This window comes from Dermacentor variabilis, chromosome 1 (genome assembly GCF_050947875.1).
Source record: "Dermacentor variabilis isolate Ectoservices chromosome 1, ASM5094787v1, whole genome shotgun sequence".
In the NCBI taxonomy this organism is placed as follows: domain Eukaryota; kingdom Metazoa; phylum Arthropoda; class Arachnida; order Ixodida; family Ixodidae; genus Dermacentor; species Dermacentor variabilis.
Genome location: NC_134568.1, coordinates 277,779,472 through 277,806,204, shown reverse-complemented (window position 1 = coordinate 277,806,204; position 26,733 = coordinate 277,779,472). Strand labels below are relative to the sequence as shown.

General features: G+C 45.8%; 1 protein-coding gene across 1 annotated transcript in view; it reads right to left on the bottom strand.

Annotated features, from left to right (window-relative positions):
* Positions 1-241: 241 nt before the first annotated feature.
* LOC142565314 (homeobox protein Nkx-2.5-like) overlaps positions 242-26,733 on the bottom strand; it is a 57,899-nt gene continuing 31,407 nt past the window's right edge. The window contains exons 2-3 of the mRNA XM_075676251.1: positions 5,183-5,355; positions 242-1,882 (exon numbers count right to left, since the gene is read on the bottom strand). Of these exons, the coding sequence (XP_075532366.1) occupies positions 1,565-1,882; positions 5,183-5,355 (491 nt within the window). The 3' untranslated portion in view covers positions 242-1,564. The remainder of the gene's footprint in view (positions 1,883-5,182; positions 5,356-26,733) is intronic.

Sequence of the window (26,733 nt, the reverse complement as noted above, 5' to 3'; positions counted from 1 at the left end):
GATGAGGTGTAGCGCAACATGCCCGTGCACGCAGGTTTGGTTGCACATTAGAAAAACTTGGGAGGTCAAAATTAATCCGGAGCCCGCCACTAGGGCGCCTCTCATAAACCCACCGTTGCCTTGGAAGGCTGACCACATGAATCAGACAACAACCAAAACATCACATACAACAAATGTCAATCAACAAAAGGCAGTCGTCAAGAACAAAAATCTCCTTAAATGAACGGAGTCGGAGACATGGTAGGGAAAAAAAAGGAATTTATGGTCATACATGTTCTGGCCGCGCTTTTGGAGCGCGTTTATACCATTGTGTCCGTGTGAAGACTATAGACCATGGCCTTCTTTGGGCCCATGATATGAGGCAAGGTTACAGTCACCCTCCTCAAGTATCCAAGTACAGTGTTATAGGTTGTCCGACTAGTTATGTTACTCAAAACCTATACAGAAGAGCGTGGACACGCGTAGCGCTTTGCTCACTGCGAGCGCTCGCCGGTCGTCTTATCACTTGAATAGTATATTTTTCACGCATACGCAAAATAGTATTCATGCAACAAATGGCTTGGCCGGGACTTAATAAAGGATGCCTGAAGCCAACAGTGTCGTGTGTTGCCATAATTCTGTTGAGTGGAAGCAGCGTCGTAATGCCCTCTCACCCCTTCGTGGCTGTATAAAAGCGTGTGACCTTGACTATTGCAAGGACATCTGCCTCAGTCGTTCAAAAAGCGTTGAGATTCCTTGTTAAGTAATCCTGAAACGAGGGATATTGTAGACTGTTGTAATGACTATTTGAATTAGTAAACTCTGAAAATTACATTCCTCTTGTTGCACCCGACGGGCGCACGCAGTGGTGGCTCAGCATTCCCTCTCCGAGGTGTGCTATCGCTGCCTCAAAAAGCGCCTCGGCCAGATCAGCTTGTGTTGAAACGAATGTTTATTTCTCCTTCTGACCAACATATACGCCATTTTCAAGAACGCAAGGTGCTCTTGTCGGTACTTTGGGCGTACAGCGCAAGTGTAGTTAATTTACGTGAGTCAAAGGCGAATACATTTTCGTTTGTCAAACCTACACCTGATTTCCATTATGCTAATGTCACCTAGATGATATTTTCTTTCCTTTTCTTTAATGTGTTTCTTCTTGCAAGCTTTTTTTTTTGAAAGGTTTAAAGTCTCTCACACGCAGGAACAGCCTGAGCACCCCTTGCTTCGATGTTCGGTGCCACATTTCCTTTGAATGCTATGCAACACTAATATTGATGGTACGAAGAAGTCTATTTGGTGTCCATGTTGTGCGTCAGTATTGCAGTATTGTCACGGATTTTGCAATATCAAACAAGCGCAGACGGCCGCTCTCGTTACTGGGGCCGTATTTCGAGTACAACCCTAGGTACAGGTCATGATTGCCCCCGGCCCCGTGAGCCTTTCTCCTGGGAGATCGTGGACGGTGCAGCAGTGCAAGCGGCGCTTGCGGGAGACGAATTACGCTGCAGAAGTTCGCGCAGCGGCGAAACACACACATGAACGCACGCACGCGCGCGCGCCCAGGATACGCGCAGTTCCGCGGCGTTCACCAAGACTTAATCGCCGTGGCGGAGGCCGGCTTGTGGCCCACCATGGTGGGGTACAGAAGTGCGTCCGGCGGATGGCTGGACGGCTGCGGCGGAGGCGGCGCCGGCGGCGGCGCCGGGCCCAGGGTAGCGGTGCCGGCAAAGTATGGGTGCATCGGGTACGCCGACGGACCAAACGGCACGGCAGCCGGCTTGCCGTCACGCACCAGCACGGGCACAGCCACGCGGCGCGCGGTGGCAGCCGCCACCATCTCCAGGGACTTGTCCTGCTTCTGCCGTTTGCACTTGTAGCGCCGGTTCTGGAACCAGATCTTCACCTGCGGCACAAGGACAAGGAACGCTAAGGTGTGCGCGGCGATGTTATACCGGAGATCGTCGCTAGCGGTGTTTTCCTTTCTGCAGAACGCGGAAAACCTTACGACTTCATGGGCAAGACCTCGAGTGGCGAGGACTGCTATATAGTGCCTGGGCTAAAACGCCGTCGAGAGATAGCAGGTGGCATCTTATGGATGTTCGCTAACTTTTCAGATGCCCTGATCGAAGCGTTTGTCAGAAGCATTTATTTAGCGCTATACGGTGTTTTATACAAGACACGCCAAATATTTGCCGACGTTCTTTTTTTAAGATCCTAATTATTAATCACCGTCATGATCAGCGCGATGTCAATATTATGATGTATTGTAGATGATTATGACCATGAGCTTTTTTTATGTAGTTGGGTCAATATATGGAGCAAAATTTATAAGCACAAGAATAAATGGAGTAGATGAATCCGCACTTCTGTCTGTTGCGCTCTAGCGGCATGCTGTGGGCGGAAAAGCGTTGTTTGAAAAAAGTAAATATTTCCGTCTGGGAGGACGCCGGTCTTGGCTTCTAGGCCAGGCAATATTTGCAATCGAAGAAACCAATATTGACAGGCGAGCCACATCAACATGAGCACTTTCCTTGCATCAACCAGCTCCGTGCTCTCAAATTCTGCCTTCTTTTCTTTCCAGCGCGCTTCCAGTGCACTCAACGTAGAAGAAGAATCCAAAGACATCGAAAGAGTGTACTCCCGTCTTTGCAGAGATGGCTGGTGATGCTGACTCTCTGGTCTCTGTCCGAAGTAGTGAAAAAGCAAACGTTGGGTTTCCGTGCAAAAAAAAAAAAAAGAAAAAAGAAAACGTTCTTTGCCCCGCTGGTAGAACCAAAAGTATATAAACTAGTCATATGCCTCAATATCTCCTAAGCACTAACAACTTTTAGAAAATCAACAGACGGGTACTTTCCTCGTGCGCAATAAGAGCGGCGAAACGCTGATGCAGAACCATATCATGCTTCGCATGTTCCAGAAAGCTCCCGCTTCGGTGCTCCGAGAATTTATGCAGTGCCCCTTTGCATTTACCTTATATTGCGCTCCGCTGATAGTATTACCTATATGAAGACGAAAGTAAATGCCTGCTCTGCACTTTCTCAAGGAAGAAGGTCGCACAGATCAACGGTGAAATCATCCCAGCATTATAGTTTCGATACAGAACGGAGGATTCGCGAGAAGAATGACGGCCGTATACACTCACTATGCGAGTACCTTTACTGCATAGAACGAAAGCTTCTCCTCTCTGCTTCCTTTTCGTTCCCTCTCTTTTTTCTCTTTTTTTTTTCTTTTCGTAAACGCGCATTGTTCAGCATGTGACGCGCGCTCCGTCAAAACTGCAGTTCCTCCGATCGCTTGAGGCTCCGGCATCTGGTGCCCCTCTGTCGCCATGTTTTTCAAGGACATATCGCTGGCTGTACTATCTGAGGTGCACGGTTCTGATTTAATGCTTCGCGTCACAGCAGCCATGCAAACCTGAACGCAATGTTGGCGATCATGATTGCGCTGTGCTCGCACGCCGAATCTTGTCTGCCGATGCAGTGAAGGGCGGCATCTTTTATTCTTGTAAACGCTTTGGTCGAAACGACCTCGTTAATATATAGCATATCCAACAACTCAGCAGAATTAAACTGTGACTACGAAACATCAATGTATTTTGCTTGTACTTAAGGGGCACAGGGTGTCCTACGCATGGTTCTATAGAATCGTATACAGCGTGCCCACCTTGCTAACCTAATAAAGTCTACCGCTCTCTCTCTCTGTTTCTCCAGACTTGATATATGGTGCATTATGTAAGTCATATGGAATAAACAAAAGCAGAGACGAAAGTTCGAACTCCTCGTTTTAACGCGCGGTTTAGTGTTTATATATAATCATCATCACCAATTTTGTGCAGGGCAGCGACATATATACGAGCCACGCCAGCCAAACAGAAGCGAGAACCAGAAAAAAAGGTTCGTCCACTGTCTGCCGCTATTCCACCCGCGCTCGACACCGTGGAAAGATCGCAAGTAGATAAGCGGTGCCCGTCGACGTTTTCTCGAGACGCGCAACTTGTGCACTTGTTGTTCTTTGGCTGACGAGGTCTGTGGCGTTCGCCAAATTGCGCGGAGTGGACGAGATGGAGCAGAACACTCTTATCTGGGCGTTATTCAGTTACTTTCGCACAATATTTCATTGGAGACATAAGTAATAGACAGTTCTGAATGCTCACACACACACACACACACACACACACACACACACACACACACACACACACACGCGCGCAAGAAGAAAAGAAAGTCTCGCATAATGTATACGAGATATGCACAAACGGAAGTACAGGTGGCACAATAAGCCAAGAAATGTCAATTTTCTCCGAAAGCATGCTGCCTTAACGCGTATAGAGCAAGCAAAAGAACGCAGAGGCTCAAGTGTTTTAACAACCGTCAATGCATTTCGGTGCCCGCTTTCAACCTCTTTTCCTGAAGTTAACAAATTAACTGTGCCGTCGAAACGTTAACACCGCTTCGCGCCAGGAATAGAGTTGATGTATGTATGTATGTATGTATGTATGTATGTATGTATGTATGTATGCATGTATGCATGTATGTATGTATGTATGTATGTATGTATGTATGCATGTATGTATGTATGTATGTATGTATGTATGTATGTATGTATGTATGTATGTATGTATGTATGTATGTATGTATGTATGTACGTACGTACGTACGTACGTATGTATGTATGTATGTATGTATGTATGTATGTATGTATGTATGTATATGTATGTGTGTATGTATGTATGTATACTTGAAGAAAAGAGCGCTACGAAGTAAACAAAAGTATCTAAAGGTACCCGTTAGAACAGCACACACTATTGAAGCAATCCAACTGGTAAAATACTGACCCGCCTTTTGTCATTTCACCATACATGGTGCTCATGTTCCCCTTCTAACGCTTTATTTCATGTGCCCTTCCGTGTTGTTTTGTGCTTAATCTGTTGTTTCGATTTAGTTACGTCCGCCCTGTTTAGGGCCTGTAGTGCACTGTCACTAAGTAGATTTAACAAATGAAATAAACGGAAAGGTGAGGATGGAAATCTATAGCGACGGAAAGGGCTTTCAGGACTAGAATGAGAAAAACAAAAGAAACGTTCATATATATATATATATATATATATATATATATATATATATATAGGGCTCACCACGCGTGTCGCATCAACCGGGCGTCAGCGCGCGTCGGCATTGCCAGCAGTGTCTCATATCCTTCCTACCTGAGTGGAGGTGAGCTTCAAGGCGTTCGCCAAGTGGTCCCTTTCCGGTGCCGAGAGGTATTTTTGCTGCTTGAAGCGCCTCTCCAGCTCGTACACCTGTGACTGGGAGAAGAGCACCCGCGGCTTCTTCCTCTTGCGCGGTCGGGCACTGTTCTCCCGGCAGCCGCCAGACTCTACGCAAAGGATATTGCAGGCCGGCCACGTTAAGAAACGGCACAGCTTGCATCATCACAGAGCTACCAGCACAAAGCTCAGAAAGCGCCCGGGCTTTCGCTCGGCGTACTTTGAGGAGTGTGTAAGACGCAACGATGTTGGAAGTTTTCTTTATTTTTTTTTCAGGTAAGTAGTTGAATAAAACTGCAATTTCAAAATGTGCATAATCAGTAAACTGTCTTTCATGAGAACCTAACGTGAACTTCGCCTGGATATGATTTTTTGTAAAGTAAGTATGGTGCTGAACTTGGTCTAGTTGCAATAGTGAATCTATGGCAGGCAATCGGCACAAAACTATCAAAAATAGGCAGCATGCTACACTCCCATAACAGGTGAAGGCGAAAGCCTGCTGCACTCGTGGTAATCCATTAAGTTATCCAATCGCAGGGGTCAGACCCTGCGATTGGATAACTTAATAACCCTGCAAGGCATAACGAGCTGCAGGGTGAAGTAAACGTATTGCTCTGTAGGTCGATCTGCTCAACGACACATGCGAGCACCTAATGCCCTATGTAAAGATTCTTTCGCTCTTCGTTTCGTTCTCTTTATCTTTGTCTCCTTTCTTTCTTTCTTTGCACGTTGTCTCTTTTCTTGTTCTTTCGTTCATTCTTTCTTTCGTTCTTTCATTCGTCCTTTCTTTCGTTATTTCTTTCTTTTTTCGTTTCTTCATTCATATTCAGCCAGTGTATCTTTGCCTGCTTACGGGGGTATGCGACACGCCACATAATGTTTTTTTTTTCTTTTTTTCGGGTATGAGCCATTGCTGATGTTATTTTTGTAACACTCGTCAACTTTTTTTTTGTATCAGTGGACTAGACGCCATTTTTCTCGGGTATGAGCCATTGCAACGAGCCACTTAAGGCTCTCGCCTTAATAGCGCGCACCACAGGAACAATTAAATAAAGGACATAACGTTGCGTCTGTCTTTCTTTCATCGTTCCTTTCGTTTGCGTCTTTCTGCTCTGCAGCCTGCCAAGAAGTGTACATTCTGAAAAGGAAAATTTCATCGTGTGAGCTTTTTATGCATTTAATTGCTTCATACTACGCCTTCAATCTACTGCTTGAGGAAAATAACCCCATTTTGGCAAAGGTTCTGTCGCTTATGCCGAGTTGAAAGGGATATTTCTTGACATTGTGGGCGACTAAGCACAATAAAATGGTTCGCGACTTTATTTCAGCGGTTGGGAGAGACCCAACTGCGGATCCACCCGCCGTCCATTCTTCTTCCTCTTCCTTCTCTAGCCTATCTTCGCACCAGCTCACGTGGGTGACCAGGGTCGCGCCACAAGAAGACGCGCTACAAACGAAGCGAAACGAAACAGAAAGCCTACTTTCTGGGCCGCGTTGCAAAGAGCTCCTTTCAACCAAACCATGTGGTCAGACTAGTCAGATTAGTTTTGCGCACGTATACTATCAAACATTTTAATGGACTCTTGACGTCGCTTCTTCAGTTGCTCTTGGCAGCTTCGGGCGTGAATTCCCTTGGTGACAGGTCTATACGGCTAGCTGTTTCCTTATTTCACTACCAGGTCATAAAACGAGACTCGTATCTGCAGCGGAAACAACGCAGTAGGTAGCTGAACTGTGCCACATATCTGTTTCACTGCAATACAGTAACTCGAGGCACCACTAAAGCAAGCCACCTGGGCGGCTGTTGTGCAGCTGAAAAGCTTGGCAGTTTGCTACTGTTCTACCCATGCAGTGGCTGCACCCCCCCCCCACCCCCCCCGGATAACTTTCCTCTAAAATTATAAACTTTAAACTTCTAAACTCTGTACTTCTATACACGGAGAACGAGGGTGGGCATGTGGGGGAATATTTTTCGAAGTTTAGGCTGACGTAGGCGGGACCACAGATGAGGGCATTTGCCACTTCAGTTCGCGGGTGTCATTTTTAACTGCGTAATACGTAGTAGTTTCTCCGTAAACCATAAATAGAGTGTTCTGAAGACGGATACGATTTCAATGTTACGGCAGGCACAACTCAGAGATTTCGAAATGAACACAGCCATGGGGAGAAGAAAACTCGTCGTTGTTTTGTTTGCTTAGTTTATTTCGTAATGATGATGACCAGCCCTGAAAGCAAAGGATAAAGCACTTAGTTAGCTTTTTCAATCAATCTGAACGTTTATTATTATTATTATTATTATTATTATTATTATTATTATTATTATTATTATTATTATTCATGTGTATTACTCCTATATATGATAAGGATTGCATGTCCTTACTGTATCATCCACATAAGAATACTAGTATTACCACGGAAGACAAACGGCGTTTTCAGACTGCATATGCTTCTTCAGGTGATAAGAATGTTGATATGTTTAATGGGCGATACTGCAAAATCATTTCTATCTATTGAAGCTGTGTTCTAGAAGCAACAAAATTACGACTTCCTCATTATCGAACGCAGCAGTCGAGTTTTCGGGATGGAGAAGCTTGAATGCTTTTAAAGTGCAGCGATTTGAAAGGAACGAAAAAAGAAATAGTAAAAGCATGTGTTTGTAAACGATTGATCCCTTCTATGTCATGGTTACTAACACTTACCAGTGTTCCTGTTGTGCCAAATGGATAGAAAATGGGGCGCATATTAGCAATAAAATGTCATCGACGCAACAGCTGTTAGGTTCGAGTACTTATGCTCATTACTAAGTCATACTCGTTTGAGTGTCACTGTTTGAATTATTCCTCCATTGTAGCCGTGTAGTTTAGTAGAGCTACAAATTCCCTATGTTTAATTAAAGTTCCAGAAAGCTTGCCTTTTTTTTAACGTTGACGCGATTAACTAAAAAAGGGGCAATATACGACTTTCCGATTATCTTGCATCTTCTGTTCTTTTTATGCAAAGTATATAATGCATGAAATTTATTACGAAAGGTCTTGAATAGAGTATTTACATTGGTTACGCAGCGTATACCGTTACACACGCCTCTTTGCACTTCAATGCGAAATTTGCCGATGTTCTGGGGCGCTATAAAGTAAAGCTACAGCCCTTTAACGTAAAACTATTCCAGTATGTTTTTATTCCAATCTCCTGATGTCACAGTTGCGTAACCTCTGATGCAGGCATCGGGCGCTGACCCTCTGCGTTGCCTGAACAGCCCAATCAAACGCTCTCTTAGTTTAGGAGGTCACTTTTGTTTGCTTTCAAAACGAATAAGATTGCCTACATTGAGCCGTTTTTCTTATCTAAGAGGCGAGGAACATGCTCAAGTGGAGAGCATTTTGATGAGGCCGAGTACGCGCACTGAAAATAGATAACCAGATGAAGAGGGTGGTGCCGGCGTCTGCGATTGGTCCGCTTTTCCTTACTTAGCTTGCGGTGGTTGGTCGAAAATCTAGCTGGCGTGCAACGGAAGGTTAAGATTGCCGCTAAAACTGATCCGCAGTAAAGAAGAGTTGGAAGAGAGAGGTCGTAAATGTGCCGAAAGTGCTCGAAAACGTTACACGGCGACGCAGAAAGTTTTATTACACGCAAATAAACCCATGCTCCCAGGCAGGTGCGAGTAGCCAGTGCCTGAGAGTTCTGCGGCAGCTATGTTTTATTCCTTTCGGAACGGGGCAACTTGCGGCTATTAAAAAAAATTCAGTTTTGTTCGGCATATTAATGCATCTTTAATGTGTTCACGTCACTCTGACGCGTTGAGTTTTCGCAGTTTTGTGACGTCGCGTGACAGGCAGGTGAAGTGGGTGCAGTCATAAAACTTTTGACCAATAGCCAAGGGCTAATGGCGAAAAGGCGTCGAATGAGAAATAACTTTTTTTCCAATCATGCATAATCAGTGGGCCCACGTCATATCAGATGGGGAGCTATCGCGGTTTCCGTGACGTCCCGTGACAGACAGGCGAAGGGAGGGGCGAGCTGCACAAAAAAGTTTTTGACCAATCGCGGAAGACTGATTGCAGAATTGGAATAGAAAAGTTTCGAACAGTTTTATGTTAGAGCGCCACTAGTTTGGTCATAATGACAGTAGAAGGAATTTTCTTTCGTTCATTATAATCATGCATAATCAGTGTGCACATATCATATCAGATGGGGCGTTTTCGCGGTTTTCGTGACGTCGCGTGCGAGACAGGCGAAGTGGAGGTGTCCCGAAAATTTTCTGACCAATCATGCAATGCTGATTGCAGAATTGGAATAGAAAAGTTTAGAATAGCTTTACGTTATAGCGCCCAGTAATGCATATATAGCAGTGAGCGCACATGTTAGTGTGCTTTTCAATAGGCGTAAGAGGGTTTCCCTGTGCTGACTGAAATTATACCTGAAAATGCCCAATTTTGAAAGCACAAATTCAGAATTCGTTATAACGAGTCAAGATGTGTTAAGGATGTAATAGGAGCTGCAGTTTTCGCCACACTGGAGCGCCCATGAGAGGAAATTATCAAATCGAAACCAACGTTAAAACAGTATATTAAATAGTCAGTATATGTTTTTCTTAATTTTCAGTTCATTTACCACCTTTATCCAAGCCCAGGGTAGCCTGCCGGTCCTACGCTGGCTAACCTCTCTGCCTTCTTAACTTACACTTTCCACTGACCTCTCCCCCGGCGTATAGATTCAGCATATCGTTTGGGCATTCAAAGCGGGGGGCGAAAGTCCAGCCATAACAATTATATCGGCTCATTCAGCGCAAAATATTGATAGCAGAAATTTCGGTTATGTGCGTGGATGTGACAGCGAAAGCGGTTGAGGAAGAGTTCCGACACTGCACAAACCATTCGCCCTGAACTAGGGTGGTTGCTTGGGCTAGTTTGTAATTCGTGATTAAAACGATGTACAGCACGAAGGACAAGGACTGCGAGAGCCGACATACACTGCGCTGACTTCCGACAATATTTTATTCTGTTGCACACGATGTGTATATATACAAGAGGGGGCATGTGCAGAAAATGAAGGGCAGTCACAAGGGGTGTTCTAACAGCAAGTCATCGCACTAAGAACATGGTCACTTGAAATAAAACAAACGTTACTATGTCTATCTGTTGAGATCAAGAATTCACTAAGGGTCAGCGCGACAGAGTGGTCACTAACACACGCACTACCCAGTTTTCTGATGAAACCAGCTTCTATAATTTCCCGCGCGAGCTGTGAGCTGTGTCTCGCTAAAACTTCCGTATCTTCAAAGGGCGACACGCAGCCGCAGTCCTGGCGGCTGCGTGCCTGCACGTCGTTTTTATCATTCGCCCTGGTGAGGCGGGCAGAGGAAGTTTATCCATTCTTTTCTGGGTTAATTAACCCACTCTGTGGATCATATATCGAAGGCAGAAAAAACTAAAAGAGAGGCAGGCTTTCAGTTCGTTTCACATGAACTGACAGCATGTTGAAGAAGCCAAAAATAAAATGTAGGCGCCTCAATTCATAGAATAATCTTAACGGCCCAGCCCTTAAGGTTATTCCAGAAGTTAAGGTTAATGTCAGAAGCTCACAGGAGGGCCTTTCGTGCAGCTGAAAAATTCTTGTAACGTAGTCGCTTCGCTCTCGCCAGAAGGGCACCCAAAAGAAAGGCTAAATCAGTTCAGACTGGTAAAGTATCGTTCAAAATTTATTCTGTTTCATCTAGCTGAAAATGTTTCTTTTTTATTCCGGTCTGTGTTCAAGAAGATGTCGGTGCCTGTAGGCGGCGCCGGTTATTCTCAATTTTCAGATGTGCACAAAGCGATGCAAAAGTTTTGAACAAAGAAGACAGAAAGAAACTGTAGTGACAAGAGATCTGAAATTCGCATGCGCGTACACAACATAAATACACAAAAACAAATCTTCCTGGGCCCTTCATAACATAAAAATATTCTCTTGCGGTAGTACGAATGACGTCCCTTGTCATAGTTCAAAACACAAGGCTCTTGTACACGCACACAAAAGCCACAGGAACACGGTAGCAAAAGGGATCCCTCAAACACGAACATTTTCCAATGCTGAAAGCAAATAAAACAGAATTACGCCAACCAATACAGCATTTGGGGCAATCAAAGTTAGAATAACGAGATTTAGTAACTTTAAAATAATCCCGATGCTTCAAGAAACTCTACTAATGCGCGTGTTACTATGTGTTGTGATTTTTCTGACGACCGCGTATTCAAGATGTTGCGATGAGCACCCTAATTTTTGCTATATAATAAGATGCTTTATGCCTTCGTCAGCCTAATCGGCGGTCATACGAAGAGGCTGACCAGCATGTTAATTATTAGGGCAGGGAGTAACGGCTAAATTTTCATCTTTCGAATTCCGCGCCTAAGCCTCGTATCCGGTATGTCAATGTGACGTCACGAATTTAAAAAAAAAATCATTTTTTGTCTCATATTTTAATAATGGTGCCGACCTTTCCTGTCATTTTGTATTAATAAAAAAAAAACTCTTTGGCGCAGGAAAAAAGAAACTTGTTAGGTCGAGTCGTTGATTCCTTCAGAATGAAATGCAGTCTCTTTTCACCCCTTAATAGTTAATTAGACCTGTGTAGACGCTGTCAAAATCCATGATCTTACGGCTCTGGTGCCTGTCTGGTGCGAGAGCTGCAATGCGGCATCGCCACCTACATTTTGTTTTCACATCAGTTCTGGCTTACCAAGCCCCCTGTCCAGCTAACAATGACCTATTTACTGTGAAAAGAAAATGTGCATTTACTAATACACTTTCGCGTAACATTCCTACATAGTGTATTTCTTTCATAGGAGCGCGAGTTACCGAAAAACAACCGCGAAACAGCGGCCGAATTCGCAACGCGCCTCAACGCTCTGCGAGTCAAGGCCTTGAGTTCATTCTTCTGTTGAAAGCAAGTTAGCCAGCCGGAATGACGGTACATATTTTTTCCAGCCGTAGCCTGTATAGTCGGTCTCGCTGACCCAAGCACTACGTGCCACTACTGCGCCCACTGCGGCGTACTCCTGCGATATACTTTGTCGCTCTCAGCACCGAAACGAGCACCCGCCGTGCTTCGTCTTGTGCTTGCGACAGAGGGCGCGGCAGGCTCGAAATAACACCTGTAGCACTGCGATACGTGAATGCTACTACGCAAGCTAATGTCCGCAATCAAAAGAAAACAGAGGCCAGGAAAGGAAAAGAGAGAGAGAGCAAGAACGGAACAAACGTACGTAAGCAGCAACAGTCCTATCAACGCGGTGTTCATACAGCAGTATCGTACCGCGCCATGCTTCGAAAAGAAAGATGCACACCTATGTCGTTTGCTGGGCCACAAGCCGTAAGAACAACTGCTGTTCGTCTCGCCTTGGCATACACGCTGTCACCTACACGGGTAGCAGCGCCACTCCAGATTCTGCAGGCGGGAAGCAGCTCTACCTATACTCTGCTGTTATATTTGGTTATTTTGCGTATTTATTTTCTCATTTCTTTCTAAGTTGGGTACGAACGAAGAACGCATCAGATAATGCACAGGCAGGAACAAAAGCAGTTAATAAATGTGAAAGTATAAGCATAATTCAAAATCAATGGCAAATAGAACCTTGAGTAAGAAGCGGCGTAACATGAAGACGAAGCAGAGCGCCGTCCGATTGTATTATTAATACAACCCAGCAATATGTTTGAGACTCGACAACAACGACAACAGCACGCACAATCGCGCAGGCGTACGCACACAAAGACGTCAAAGCGAACGAAAGTTCACATTGATGCAAAAAGTGCGCAGTTAGATAGTCGGAATAAAACTGTGAGAAATTAGTCCAGGCAGGACATATTCTGGGGCAAGCAATTAAGCAGCTGTCGCAGACAGTAGGTTTTGGTGAGAATAGGCCGGGAAAATAAACTCTCCGATTTTGGGCCACACACGGCTGCTGACGGGAATTCCACGGCATGACACGAAGTCTGTAACAGCAATTACTTTCTAGAGAGTTAGCAGCAAGGCAGAATGGAATCCAACTGTTCGCTTAACACATAAAATAATCACGTTCTTCGTGAAACAGGCTTATATCGAATGCTATTGTGCAAATGCAAATATCTGGTAGAAAAAAAAAGTTTCTTTCTACACCTGCCACCGCCCGATAAATTAAACAGGAACGAGTCCGCCACCTTACGCTTACTGCAAACACACACTTACGCTAGCCCGGCCGTCTTACGCCACTGTTACTCCGGATTATACCCGAACTGATGCGTGTAAAACAGGTGGGCACAGAACAACGCTGCGACACATGCTCTGTGAATGTGCCGGCGACAACGGTACCGAAACCACCGCCGTTCGCGACGTGTCCACAACGGCGGACATTACCGGAATACAGGAAGCCTCGAGCTCGCTCCTTCCCGACGCCGCCCCGGCTGCGGGGGCCGCCGGGTGCCTTCTGCGTCGGCGTCGCCGCCGCTGGGAGGCGGCCCTCGAACGTTCGGAGCTGGAAGACCAGCTCTGGGCCGTCCGGCAAGCCGAAGATGCCACCCGATTCCAGGGACTTCGAGCCGCCACCTGAGTCCACCACAGCCGAAACTGCCGGACCATTCTTTTCAATAAAGTTTATTTTCTTCTTCTTCTACACGCAGTACTTCTGGCACAATTGTTTGTGCTAGTAATGTACGGGTAAGCGCAGAGAGATAGAGAATGACTTTAATGGAAGCTCGATAAGTTAGTCTGGCCTAAGGCATGGCATACTGCCACAACAGAAACAAAAAAGAGCGGAGTTCCTGTCGCCCATTTTTAGAAAAATCTCAGGCTTGAAAAATTTAACATTATTCTGTTAAGGTGTTGAGTGTACTTCAACATAAAAGCAACACCTCACAACCAGAAGCACTACTGATTCTTCGAAGGTTTTCCATTCATGTCGAGACACATGCGATATGACGTATGCTGTCAAATTGATTCATATGCGCAAAATAGTTTACGTAAAGCAGTTAGGCGGATCTTGGCACTAGCTGTAAACGCCAGCATGTGTTCATATATTAAGTTGACTTTTTTTCATGTTTTAGAAGTAATGTTTTACATCAGGCAAATTTCTGAAGAAGCAGGGTGTTTCCAAAGTATGCAACACATGATTTCGTTCCTATATGTGACACTTCTGAGAGTTCAGGCGTGACGTTCACATTTGTGAATACACCAAAATTAGTAAAAAATCACAAATTTCTAACCTGTTTTGATGCTGTGTGCGTTTAATGATGTTGAAGATGCAAGAAATGTGTTGAAATTAAATTTTCTGCAGGCAGAATTAATTGGCACCTCACAGAAAGAAAGAGAGAACATTTCTTTGAGACAAGACAGAGAGGCTGGCCTCGAGGTGGTCACTCATTTACATCGACTGATTTTTTGTCTTCAGGTGATATGTGATGTTTTCCCCACTTCTGCAGTAGGTCTAGGGGGGGCTATAAAACTTAAAAATAAATGAGATCAATAAATGTACTACTACTCTGCTGGTGTTAGGACAGAAGGGGTACAGGAGAAAAGGAGCAATATGAGGGGTGACGATGAAGACAGGCAGCAGGACGTGAATAAAGGGTTATAATAACTCCCGAGCAGTCATTGCACAAGTGGCGAAAACTTCGCGCGACGAAGGTCGGAAGTACACTTCGGGCTCGAACCTCGAAGGCTGCGACAGTTGTTGGCTGATGGTGGATGCAGCAAACGTGATACTTGAATCTGAGGCATTACGAGCACACGTAAGTGTTTGTGAGACGTACAGGAGTCGTCCTAAGCGACACTGTTCAAAGCATAATTATCGCAGATGTACCTGTACAGTGTTATGAACGTTTACAATTGTATGCACCTGGCTCTATCTTGAGATATCGCAAACCCATGGCCAAAACTGCCACAGGTACGCATTGCGAAAACTCGGTGCCCGTCCTGTCGTTTGTGTTCCTTTCGTATTCGTGTCTAGCGCATTTTTATGAAAACTTTCAAGATGAACCAACTCGCCCAAACCAAGGTATTGTTGCTCGAAATTACTTCTGCACAAAATGGTTTGGCCGCATAGACTGTGGTACAACCTTTAAACAGTGGCCCTGCAATCCAACAACTTTTGCAATCTACCGCTGCAAATGCGAATCACATTGACCTTTCAGTGGGCTATTTTCTCCAGCTTGCGTTGAATTGAAAGAGCGAAGACGGATGGTCTTGCGTGCGATGAGCTATCGCTACCCTCTATAATGAGTCGGCACCAAAATGACAACAACCTACACACTCCTTTGTCACTCTGGAAATGTCCCTTCGTTGTAAAAAAAATGGCTCGTTCGAGCAGACGCCGCACCTATTTGTAGAGTTTGCACAGTATACGTATCGCAAATCATATGCGGAACGAGAAGGCCTTTGTAAATGCCGTCCCGAGCCAGAGGCGGCGCAACAATGTCCCCTCCGAACGGAAACCTTTTGATGGCACTTGTATCTTTTGGATATATTAAGCGTATGAAGATGACATTTCTGGTGTTTGGGAGAAGACCAACTAAATCAACTGCCATGTGCGACCCTTATCAAAGAACAGAAACTATCGAACACATTTTGCGTCTCGGTCCGCGATACGACGTCGAGCATGAACCTCTCGCGATAGCATTGAACAAGCTGGCCTCTAGACCACTTTCGGAAATGAAGATCCTTGAAAAATGGCCGTGCGCGTCGATCGCACAGAGGGCCACAAAAAGCTTATAGCAGCATCTCAAGGCGACAGGTCTTGGTTACCGTTTATGAACTAGGTGCGCACCTTCAGATGTGCGCGATACTGTGCTCTCTCTCTTCATCCCCATGCCCCCTTCCCCCAGTGCAGGGTAGCAAACCGGACGTGCGTCTGGTTAGCTACATTGCCTTTTCTATCTTTTTCTCTCTCTCTCTTGAACAGTATAAATGTATGAAGAAGTCACTTTTGCGCAAGTACTCAAGGTGAGGGAAGTTGCGGGAAAATTAATGATTGTTGCTTATCCCAAACTAGCACAAAGCTACAAAGCCAACCCTAATGGATTCGTGAGAATGAAAGCTTCGTTTTAAAAAAAAAATTGTCCCCTTCCTCAATCAATCAAGTGAAGTCCACTTTAGAATGGGAGGGATTCCACTTTGGTGGTACGACATGTGTCGTGTCTTTCCTCAGGTACAATTGCAATTAGTGCAGTTGCCTTCTAGCTCGGTGGCCACCTGCAAGGTGTAAGGATAGACCCGTCCGAGTGGCGTGCACTGTAAACGCCCTGCTAAAGCTACTGTTTGAATATGAGCTTGCACCCGCCGTGGTTTCTCAGTGGCTATGGTGCTGGGCTGCTGAGCACGAGGTCGCGGGATCGAATCCCGGCCACGACGGCCGCACTTCGATGGGGGCGAAATGCGAAAACATCCGTGTACTTAGACTTAGGTGCACGTTAAAGAAACCCAAGTGGTCGAAATTTCCGGAGTCCTCCACTACGGCGAGCCTCACAATTAGAAAGTGGATTTGGCACGTAAAACCTCATAAGCTTTCTTTTTTAATAAGAGCTTGCAGCAGCAAACAAGCAAAACCGAACAAAAAGTTCCGGCACTCTTTCCGCCATTTCAGAGCATGAAGCCTATTAAACGGTTTGTACACCGTGGTAAAAATGACGTAGTACTCATAAACCGTGTTTTCTCCTAAATAAGTCGAGTGACAAAAGGAGAAAAGGCATTTAGAAAAACAAACGGATCCACACACTTGCTGATATACAGCTGTCACTCTCTTTGGGCGACATATTTTCTCGAGTTCTATACTTATTGTACGCCTGATGCGACAACGCTAATTCGCCATATTAAGCCTCTAACGGGTAGCGTAAGGCTCCACTGCAGCAAATCATGCATTTCGGGACCATTGCACTTCGCGGCTACATAACTGAAACGCCACTGTGGTTTGCAGCAGAGTTCGGGGATATATATCTTGATGCTAATGCTAGTCTCGAAATTTCTGCTTAGTGCATGCGTCATTATCACGAGGCTTCATTTCCACAGTTCTATCATGTGCCCTAAAATCACTAATGGAAAAGTTGATTTGTGAAGAATTTTAGTTAGCTAACTGGTCATTGCGATTTACAATGAGTAGGCTTTTCAAGAGAATATGAAAAGCAGGTGTACAGAGCTATTTCTCACAGTCGATATTTAAAACATCTGTTCGAACAACAACAACAACAACAACAACAACAAAAAACCGTTCATACACACAGGGCATTTCTTGACACGACCTGCTGTCGCGATGTTATCCAGTGTGTTTTCACGTATCTCTTTTTTTTTCGCTGTTGCCAACGTGTCTTACTCATCACAACCCAACTCGTCGTCATCTGCAAATCGTTGTTACCTGCAGGCATAATATGATGCACGCACAACACACGCACACCATTGGAACTTTAGTACGAGTTGCTATCATCGATCGACAGGAAGCACGCGGTTCGTTCACCGTGCGCTGCGTCGTAACGCGTTACGCATTAGGCGCCAAGCATATGGAGCGGCATTCCGACGTATTTCGAACATGGTGCCACCCCGCGTCGACAAGCTCATTTTACGCTGCAATATCATTATGCTGTTATCTCGCCATAATTTGCTGTCATAGAATAGCCGCTTTAGTCTGTAGTCGCATGGAACGCCTTCCAGCTGAGGTTACAGTGCCGTCATTGCGGAATGCGAAATAAACCGCAGACGCCAGAAGACACCCAACGACTCCGGGCCGAGAGTATACGACATGAAAGCGTTTCTTATCATTGCCGCTCAACGACCTTCGCAGATAGCTGATCGGTCCGTATGGTGAAGATAGCGTAGGTCCGCATGGTCAAATCAGCTTATCAAAACGGAGAAAGCCCTGGTTCAATCACGGCTGACGGGCATTGATTAATTCGTTCATTGATTTATTCATTAACGTTTAATATAGACAAAATTAACTTTCTAATTTGATAATCCGTGCTTCGATTCAGGATACCACGCAGCATCGAAAGGAACCACCCAAGCCTTCTGCATATGTTAAAAGAATGCCTTGACAATGTAACGGTTCTATCTGAATTATTTCTTTTTCGAGCTTCGCCATGGCGCGAGCGACGCTGCGTCTACAATATCACCAGGATCGGCTGGTCGGGAGCGGTGGATAATAAGAAAGAAATGCAACCAAGCAAGAGGGTTCACCTTATTGTGCTAGCATTGGCATTACCTTTACTTAACACTACCGCTTTTTATTGGCCGTGCGGACGGCCCACACTACGAGAGCTGCACCCGTACTGGAGACTACACGTTATCTGCTTTGTACATACCTGCTCTACTTGCCAGAGGGATAATAAGTGAGCTCATATTTGGCACAAATTGACAAACGGCTATTTTCTGAAAGTCGTCTTTTGGGTCATGGCTATAGTAAACTGCGTGTCATGCCATGAAGGTCATTGCGGCTCTCTTGAAATAAAGTGAACTGGATACGGCGACTGTAATTAGTGTTTGCAGTTGTTGTTTTATTATTTCTGTTTGCATGTCTCTAATTTTTTTTCTTGTGATTGTAACTTTCTCTCACTCTTCCCTTTCCCGCTTAACCTAACCCTGAAGTCGCTGGCTAGAACCCACTGGCCTCAAACCGGCTTTTCAACTTTTGCCTTACACTAAGTTCCACTCTTCTCATATAGTCATAGAACCACCTCTGCCGCAAGTAATGATGGCTGCGATTGTAGCATCCATAACATGTTATCTCCCGCGAATTTTTTTTCTTTTAGCGAACGCAAATATTTAATCTGAGTGTTGCTCAGAAGACTCCTAACATCAGCAAAGTAATCGGACGACATTTGCAAACTTGCTACGACCGGCTTTACAGAAAACCCCTTCACTTGATCACGTGCTCATTTTCCGCATGCGAATGGACGTATATGAACCTTCCAATGTGGTTGTGCACAAAAGCATGAACGTAGAGACGGCGCAGCCTGATCGAACGGGCATGTGAGATGGCCATGGCCCGCGACTACCTGGAATAAGGAGGCCAGCAACCTGGGGCGTACAATACGCTTGCTCAAAATAAAGTGCATTCTCTCTCTCATTCGTCTAGAAACTTGCCATAGCAGTGATGAACAAAGGAATAAACGGCTTGCTTAGCGAGGTTTACGGCAGAGATTGCCAACTGGAAGGTGAAAGGTCGGCCAGTGGGAAATTCCTGTAGATTGAACTATTCTTAAATAGAAACTATGCCACAACTTAGCACCGCGCACTCGATAAGTGTGCGAGAGCATACTTACATTGTGACGTCTCAACAGTTGCATGCGCAAACGTCACAGGCGACTTTGCACATTCTTATTTATCGCAGTGACTTTTCTATACCTCGTGTGTCATAAACAGTAGACTTTGTGCACAATGTTACGTACTTGCGTACGCTCGAAACACCTCAAGTTTTCTGTTAGATACCTCCAAGATAAGTGAAGTCCATCCATAATGCTATAAAGGAATGTGTGACTGATGGCGGGATCGAATCGCTGTCTTCCAGCACTACAACCCAATGCTCTAACCATTAAGCCACCATCGGGAGCATGCTTCTCTCATGTCAAAGTTGCGCTTTGAAACGTCTGGCACGTAAATTACGTGCCAGTTTCTCACATTCTTTCGTCATGACAGCTAGTGTTTTGAGACGCTTTGTTAAGACTACACTGCTTCGGCGATTGGCCCATATTTTGTGTTATCCATCACAGCTCTTGGAAATCTCAGAGAGTGAGATACAAGCTTTAATGCTATGCTGGAGACGTTAGCATGGCTGTTCGACTGGCATGCTATTCCAGCTGCTAGGTGGTGATTATGATACATACAATGATAAACATTTAACAGCACATAGCGTCACACATGCACACCCCCACATATCTAGACTATAGAGATATTTACAAAGTTTCGTTAAGGCTCGTTGCCCGCAAGAACGCCAGCAGCGCCTTCGTGGCGCGTAACGCACAGATGGTGCTTTGCCATGGGCTGAGATTGTGCCGTAGTGCCACGCTCGAGACCCATTGAAGGTTCACTGCCACCTTCAAAGACTCTCTCTCTCTCTCTGCCGCGCCGCGGCAGCAGTCGCACAGAACATGTGGCAGGCCTTCAGGGACGCTACATGCAAATCACATTGGCGAGTCCGTGAGTTGAATCTTATACCTGAAGTAGTTTGTGTAGGCCACGTTGAATCTTATGTGATGAAGCCATGCTTGGTTTTGTTTATTGAGGCCTCACGGCATGTAAAAGTCACACGATGGACTTAATTTGTATAGGGTCCCGTGCTGGTAGCTGTCATCTGCCCAGAGGGATCGCTGGAGACGCTAAGCGTGTGCAGATACCAGTGTTGTCACGTATTTTCTCGAGAAAGGTGCCTGGACCATCTCTCTCGAAGCATCAAGTCCAGCTTTAGCAGCATGGTCAGCCTGGACGTTGTCTCGTATTCCGCAGTGCACTGGTAACCACTGCAGCACAACGCTGTGATACAGTTTGCAGGCTTTATTGCATAGGTGTCTGATGTCCATTACGAGTTGTTCCTGCATGCTTGGCGACTTCAGGGACTGCAGGGCCACTCTTGAGCCAGTGAAAATGGTCCAAGACTCAGTTGTCTGGTCGATGATGTAAATCAAAGATGCCCGCAGTGCAGCTAATTTAGTGGCTGCAGTTGAAGTGCGGCCACTGCGAGTTGCAGAGATGGTAACAGTCGCAAACGGAGTCCACACACCAATCGCGGATGATGTAGGCGTAACGGAGCCATCAGTGTAAATATGATGGTGAGCCCTGTAGATGGTGTTGACATGCTCTAGAGCAAAATATGTCAGTGCAGGGCCAGGAGTATTTCTCTTACTCTTGAACCGAGGCACGAAAGTGAGAATGACCCCGAAGGAATTTTCCATGGTGGTTCTGCCAACATAGAAGGTCTTTGTTAATTCAGCGGGAGCAAGCTCCGCACCACCGGACCACTGTATGAAGCAAGCGGATGACCGGGCACTTTGGCAGCTAAGCGCATGTGTACTCGGAGAAACTCTTGCTGCAGAAGCACTGGAACCGATAGGTGTCTGCTCTCTGCAAGGGTTCCTACACTTGGCGTGTTTTGTAGGCAGAGGCACACCCTCAGGAATTTTGCTTGCACACCAGTGAGTGCTTTTATGTTGGTTTGGGAAATGCCTTGTAGCACAGGAAGGCTGTATAGTAGGCGACCTTTACAGAGAGCCGTATACATGCGTAGCAGAGAATTTAAGGAGCAGCACCCAGTGTTGCTTAATCGCATACGCAAGATGCTCGCGTATGGCCTGATCTTTTCTTTTAGTATTCGAATGGGCAGCGTCCTTGTCATGAGTCTGTCGATTGTCACGCCCAGAAACTTGTGAGTTCACACATACCGAATGGGGAGAGTGCGCAACCTTTAACCTGTTCCGCCATACATCACGCCTATAGCGAAAGCAACATAGGCACACTTTTCTGGTGACATCGTTAGGCCCGTATTATGAAACACTCCTTTCCTTACTAAGGATGTCTCACACGCTCTAAGGCGACCAGGCGTCAATTCTGGAACGTACCTTACTAAGGGGCACTACGTTAGGGTCTCCTTGGTGCTTCCCCGCGCTTAGGGAACCGGAATGCTACCTCCATGCTTCCTAACCATGCTCCTCTAACTGAACGCATGCTTCTCCGCACGACTTTTTACGCGGTACGCTCGGCCAGAATAGGTGCCGTGTGCAGCCAAAGCCGCGGTAGCCAGCCGCCGTGTACTGACGAGTCCAGTTTAGTTCCGCGGACCACGATTTTCGCCATATCTTTTTACTTTTATTTTGTGAAAAGCAAGCCGCGAGAATGATGGCCTTGCGATATTTATCCGAAGACGATAGCTTCGAAAACTACGCACGGTTTCTTCGACGAGAAAATTAACTTCATTAAGGTACTATGTATATGCCTCCGCCTTTGACTTCAGCCCGGAGTCTGATTGACAGGCAGAATCCACTGGAATACTACGACGAAGTGGACTTTCTAGCCCGGTAACGTTTTTCCAAACGAGCTGTTACAGCCATACTGGCAGAGCTGCAACTGTACTGTAACACTGACAACACAGGAGAGCCGCTGCCTGTTCTCTTGAAGGTCCTCATCGCACTGCGTTTTTACGGAACGGCTGCCATGCAAATTGTTCTAGGCGACCTTGTGTGTGTATCCCAACCCTCTGTGTGCCGATGTATTTGGAAGGTGACACAGCTGATACGCCTACGTCTGTATCCCAAGTAAGTTCGGCTGCCAAACGCCAGAGAAGCGAGGGAGTCATGACCGGGTTCTATTCAGTTGGAGGATTCCCTGGGGTAACTGGGTGCATCGATTGTACTAATATACCCATCAAAAGTCCCGATGGAGACGACGCAGAAGTCTTCCGAAACAGGAAAGGGGTATTCTCGGCAAATACACACACACACGAAACAAAACGTGCGCAAAAAAAAAAAGGAAAACGACGCCTGACCAACCGAACTCAGATGCTGCCATAGTCGCTAGACTGAGTTTTCTTTCCTGCCATAAGCATCATTTTTGAACTATTTTTACGTTCGTAACCAAAGAAATGGAATTTATGCCCACGTATAGGATAGAAATGCAATTTTAACAATTCCGGCACTTTACCTTGGCAATTCATTACAAATATTTTGCATTTTTTATAAGTAATCTCAAAACCAGAAGCCTCTAACGTTACACTTCCTTTGGTGAGGCGCTCCTTCCGCAGGAAAGGCGAACGGAAGCTTTTAGAATTCGCGGTGTCCTTCCGAGGGCGCCTAACGTTTAGGTAACATGGACGACTCCTTGAGGAAGGTAGGGAAACGGTCTAAGGTTAGGAGCGTTTCAAAATCCGGCCCTTAGACTTCGTACAAATACAAATTTTTGAGCAGAATTGATAGGTATCTGCAACCTTGCTCGTAGGACACGTCTGTCGTGACCACAGCTCCATATACATATGTCATCTGCGTATAAATATGTTTCAACCGATGTGGGAATGCACTTGTCCAGTCCAATAAAAGAGCTGTTAAATAAAGTCGGACTTAAAGCACCACCCTGGGGAACTCCTCGATGCACTGTGTGCGGAGCTGTGTCACCTTCCTTTGTGGTCATGTAGACTGACCGATCAGTGAGGTAGTCTGAGATCCAGTGGTACATACGACCACCAACTCCCACGGACGTATGAGTGTATGAAACAGCCGGATGAGTCACGTTATCGAACGCTCCCTCGATGTCGAAGAATAAGCCAATAGGGATGCTGCGTGCAGCTTTGTCGAGTTTTACGCAGTTGACAAGGTTGATAACGTTGTATATGCTGCTGCGGCCCTTTGTGAACCATGACATTTGCGGAGGGTAGACATTTACGTTCATGAGCAACCAGTCCAGGCGCGTCAATACCTTCTTCTCCATAAGCTTTCCCACGCAACTAAGAAGGGCAATTGGACGATAGGAGTTTATGTCTGTTGGAGACTTGCCAGGCTCGTGGACAGGGATAACACGAGCTCGTTTCCAGCAAGCTTCAAGGCGGCCACTCTCCCAGCTGGCACTGAATATGGTAAGCAGGCACATCTTTGCCTTGTCGCCTAAGTGTGTCAACTCGGCGTAGCTTACGCAGTCAGGACCAGGAGATGACGCCTTGTTCACCAACGCCAACGCGCCAAGTAGCTCCCTGATCGGAAAAGGTTCATCTTCTTCAAAAGTGGTCACTGTCGCTGAAACCTCCTGTGCTTCTCGGAGCAAAGTTGCGAGTGCCCCTGCAGCAGTGATCTTTCAACAGGAAGTCTCCGCCATGTCAAACTCATTGCTGTTACGAGATAGTGCAATAGAACTAAAAGGTTGCAGCTGAGCCGGCGGGGTTCTCGCACCGTGCACAATGCTCCATATTCTTGACAGCGGTTTTCTGTGATCAAGTTTGGAACAGAAGGTCCGCCATTGCCTCCTGTCTAGCTAAATCTCAGATACAACGAAAGTACAAAGTTTGCAAAGTTAGCAAGATAGAAACTAAAGCTAGAAACGCAAGAAAAATTGTATAAATCGAAGCTCGCAACGTGTGTGTACAGAAGAATTACGGAAAATTGCGAAACTTTTGTGGAGCAGTACCTTTCAACAAATTAAACAGTCAACAATACATTAGAGAATGCCACGGGTTAGAATTAGCTACGAAATTCGAAGTTTATTAAGGCGAATTCTACACCTTCTTAACAGCAAAAAAAATTTATTGAATCATATTGACCAAGTTTCACTGACCATACCTAAAAGGTATTATGAAGAATTTTTTTGATGGATTATACCGGGTGTCCCAGTTAACTTGGACCAAGATATATAAAAAAAAACCAAGAGCTCAGACAAATCGTACCGACTGCATAAAAGCGGCAGTGCTGTGTACTTACAGCCAGTATATTATTCATCACGAAGTATTAATTCATTAATTGCTTTTAATTAGCGAACCTTGTAATTATTGCTTGAGTCGCAAAGATGCCAATTACAAAGTTGTAGGGCACCTTAAATAACCTCTGAATCACGCAGTTATTTCATGCTGAAGAGTGCCTGGTTGTTTTTTCCAAGAAAAAACAAAAGCACGCGAAATACACGAAATAGATACGCGCTCGCGCGCCGCTACTCAAGCGCATCCACGAGAGGGAGAAATGTAAGACAGGAATTTAATTAAATTATGGGATTTTTACAGGCCAAAACCATTTTCTGATTATGAGGCACGCCGTAGTGGAGGACTCCGGAAATTTCGACCACCTGGGGTTGTTTAACGTGCGCCTAAATCTAAGTGCACGGGTGTTTTCGCATTTCACCCCCCTCGAAATGCGGCCGCCGTGGCCGGGATTCGATCCCGCGACCTCGTGCTCAGCAGCCTAACACCATAGCCACTGAGCAATCGCGGCGGGTAGAAGACAGGAAAGGCAGGGAGGTTAACCAGACGCACGTCCGGTTTGCTACCCTGCACTGGGGAAATGGAGTATGGGGATGAAGAGAGAGAGAGGAGAGATAGAGAGAGCACAGTTTCGTGCACAGTTGAAGGTTCGCACCGAGTCTACACACGGTTCCCAAGGCCTGTCTACTTGAGCGCCTCCGAGAAACCCTTGAAAGATATACGGCTGCCTTCGTTTATCGCCGCATCGTATAAGGCTTCGTCATGTAGGATGGCTCGAGAGGAGGAGGAGTAGATTTTAATGAAGAGAAAAGAGGAGAGGTCAGCCTGGACAGCGTGTCTCTAGCCGGCTACCCCTCACTGGGGAAAGACGAAGTGGGAAATACAGGGAAAGGGAAGTGGCTGATGATTATGTTATGGTACAATGAGCTAGTATATACAAGTTGTCCAATACGCGGATGCGCGCTGCAGACACAATACACGCAAGAGTAATATTGTCCTCCTCCTCTCCGCCCCCCCAAAGAAAAAAGTTATCGCGCACTCACATTTCGCACTGTCTGCACGTCTCACGGGTTCTAGAGGCGATCATCTAAACCAGTCTCACGTAAAGAGTTCAAAAGGGACTTTATGGCACTTGGGCATGGTCAACTCTTCCCCACGCACCTAAAATCTTTTCTTCCGAAAAGGGCAGGGAGTCCAAACAGTCAACACTAGACTTAAGTGTTCTTCGCTCGGCCGCATACCGAGGGCACACGAAAAGTACGTGAGCTATTGCCTCGGGAGTGGGACATACCCTACAGTCAGGGTCCCGTGCTTGTCCAGCTTTGTGAAAATATCGGTGAGTGTACGCCACATCCAGTCGTAATCAATGGATTAGTGTTTCCTGACCTCTCCGCAACCGAAGTGGAAGTCGGAATCGCAAACCAGCGTCAAGTCTATGGAGGCGCTCTTGCTGGTGTTCGGGGTTGTCCAATCGTCGCGCGATAGGGGTTTTGATGGAGCTATGGAGCAATGCATTGATGTCATACCGGGAAAAAATTAATTTTTATAATGTTTCCGTCGGTGTGCGCCTTTATTGCTTCCGAGTCAGCCTGTTCATTTCCACCTATTCCACAATGGCTAGGAATCCACTTCAGCACGATGGTATGCCCGGAGTGAGTCGCCTCAGCAAGCAGAGAAATGATATCATAAACCAGAGGACTATGTGCTCGAGAGGTTTCGGGACCTTACTAGCGTGGTGCGATAAGCGTCAGCACCTGCGAACGAAAGAATGTTGTGCTCGATCGTGAGGCACTTGGGATAACTTTCACCTTCGCGTATCATGAACAAAGCTACAAAAGAAATTTAACCAATGTTTAAAAAAACACAGTGCGCAAATTATTATTATTATTATTATTATTATTATTTGTTTTGAACACATATATACAATTAACAGGAAAGTGAAAGCGAGGAGCAGGCTGGCAATTTCCACCGTAAGGGGCACAACGCCTGCCTAGTGCACAAAAGAGCACGAAGACAGAGTAGCTCTCCTCTGTTCCTCCGAGAGCTGCCTTTTTCTGTCTTTTTCCACAAAAGAGCACGAAGACAGAAAAAAGGCAGCTCTCGAAAGAACAGAAAAGA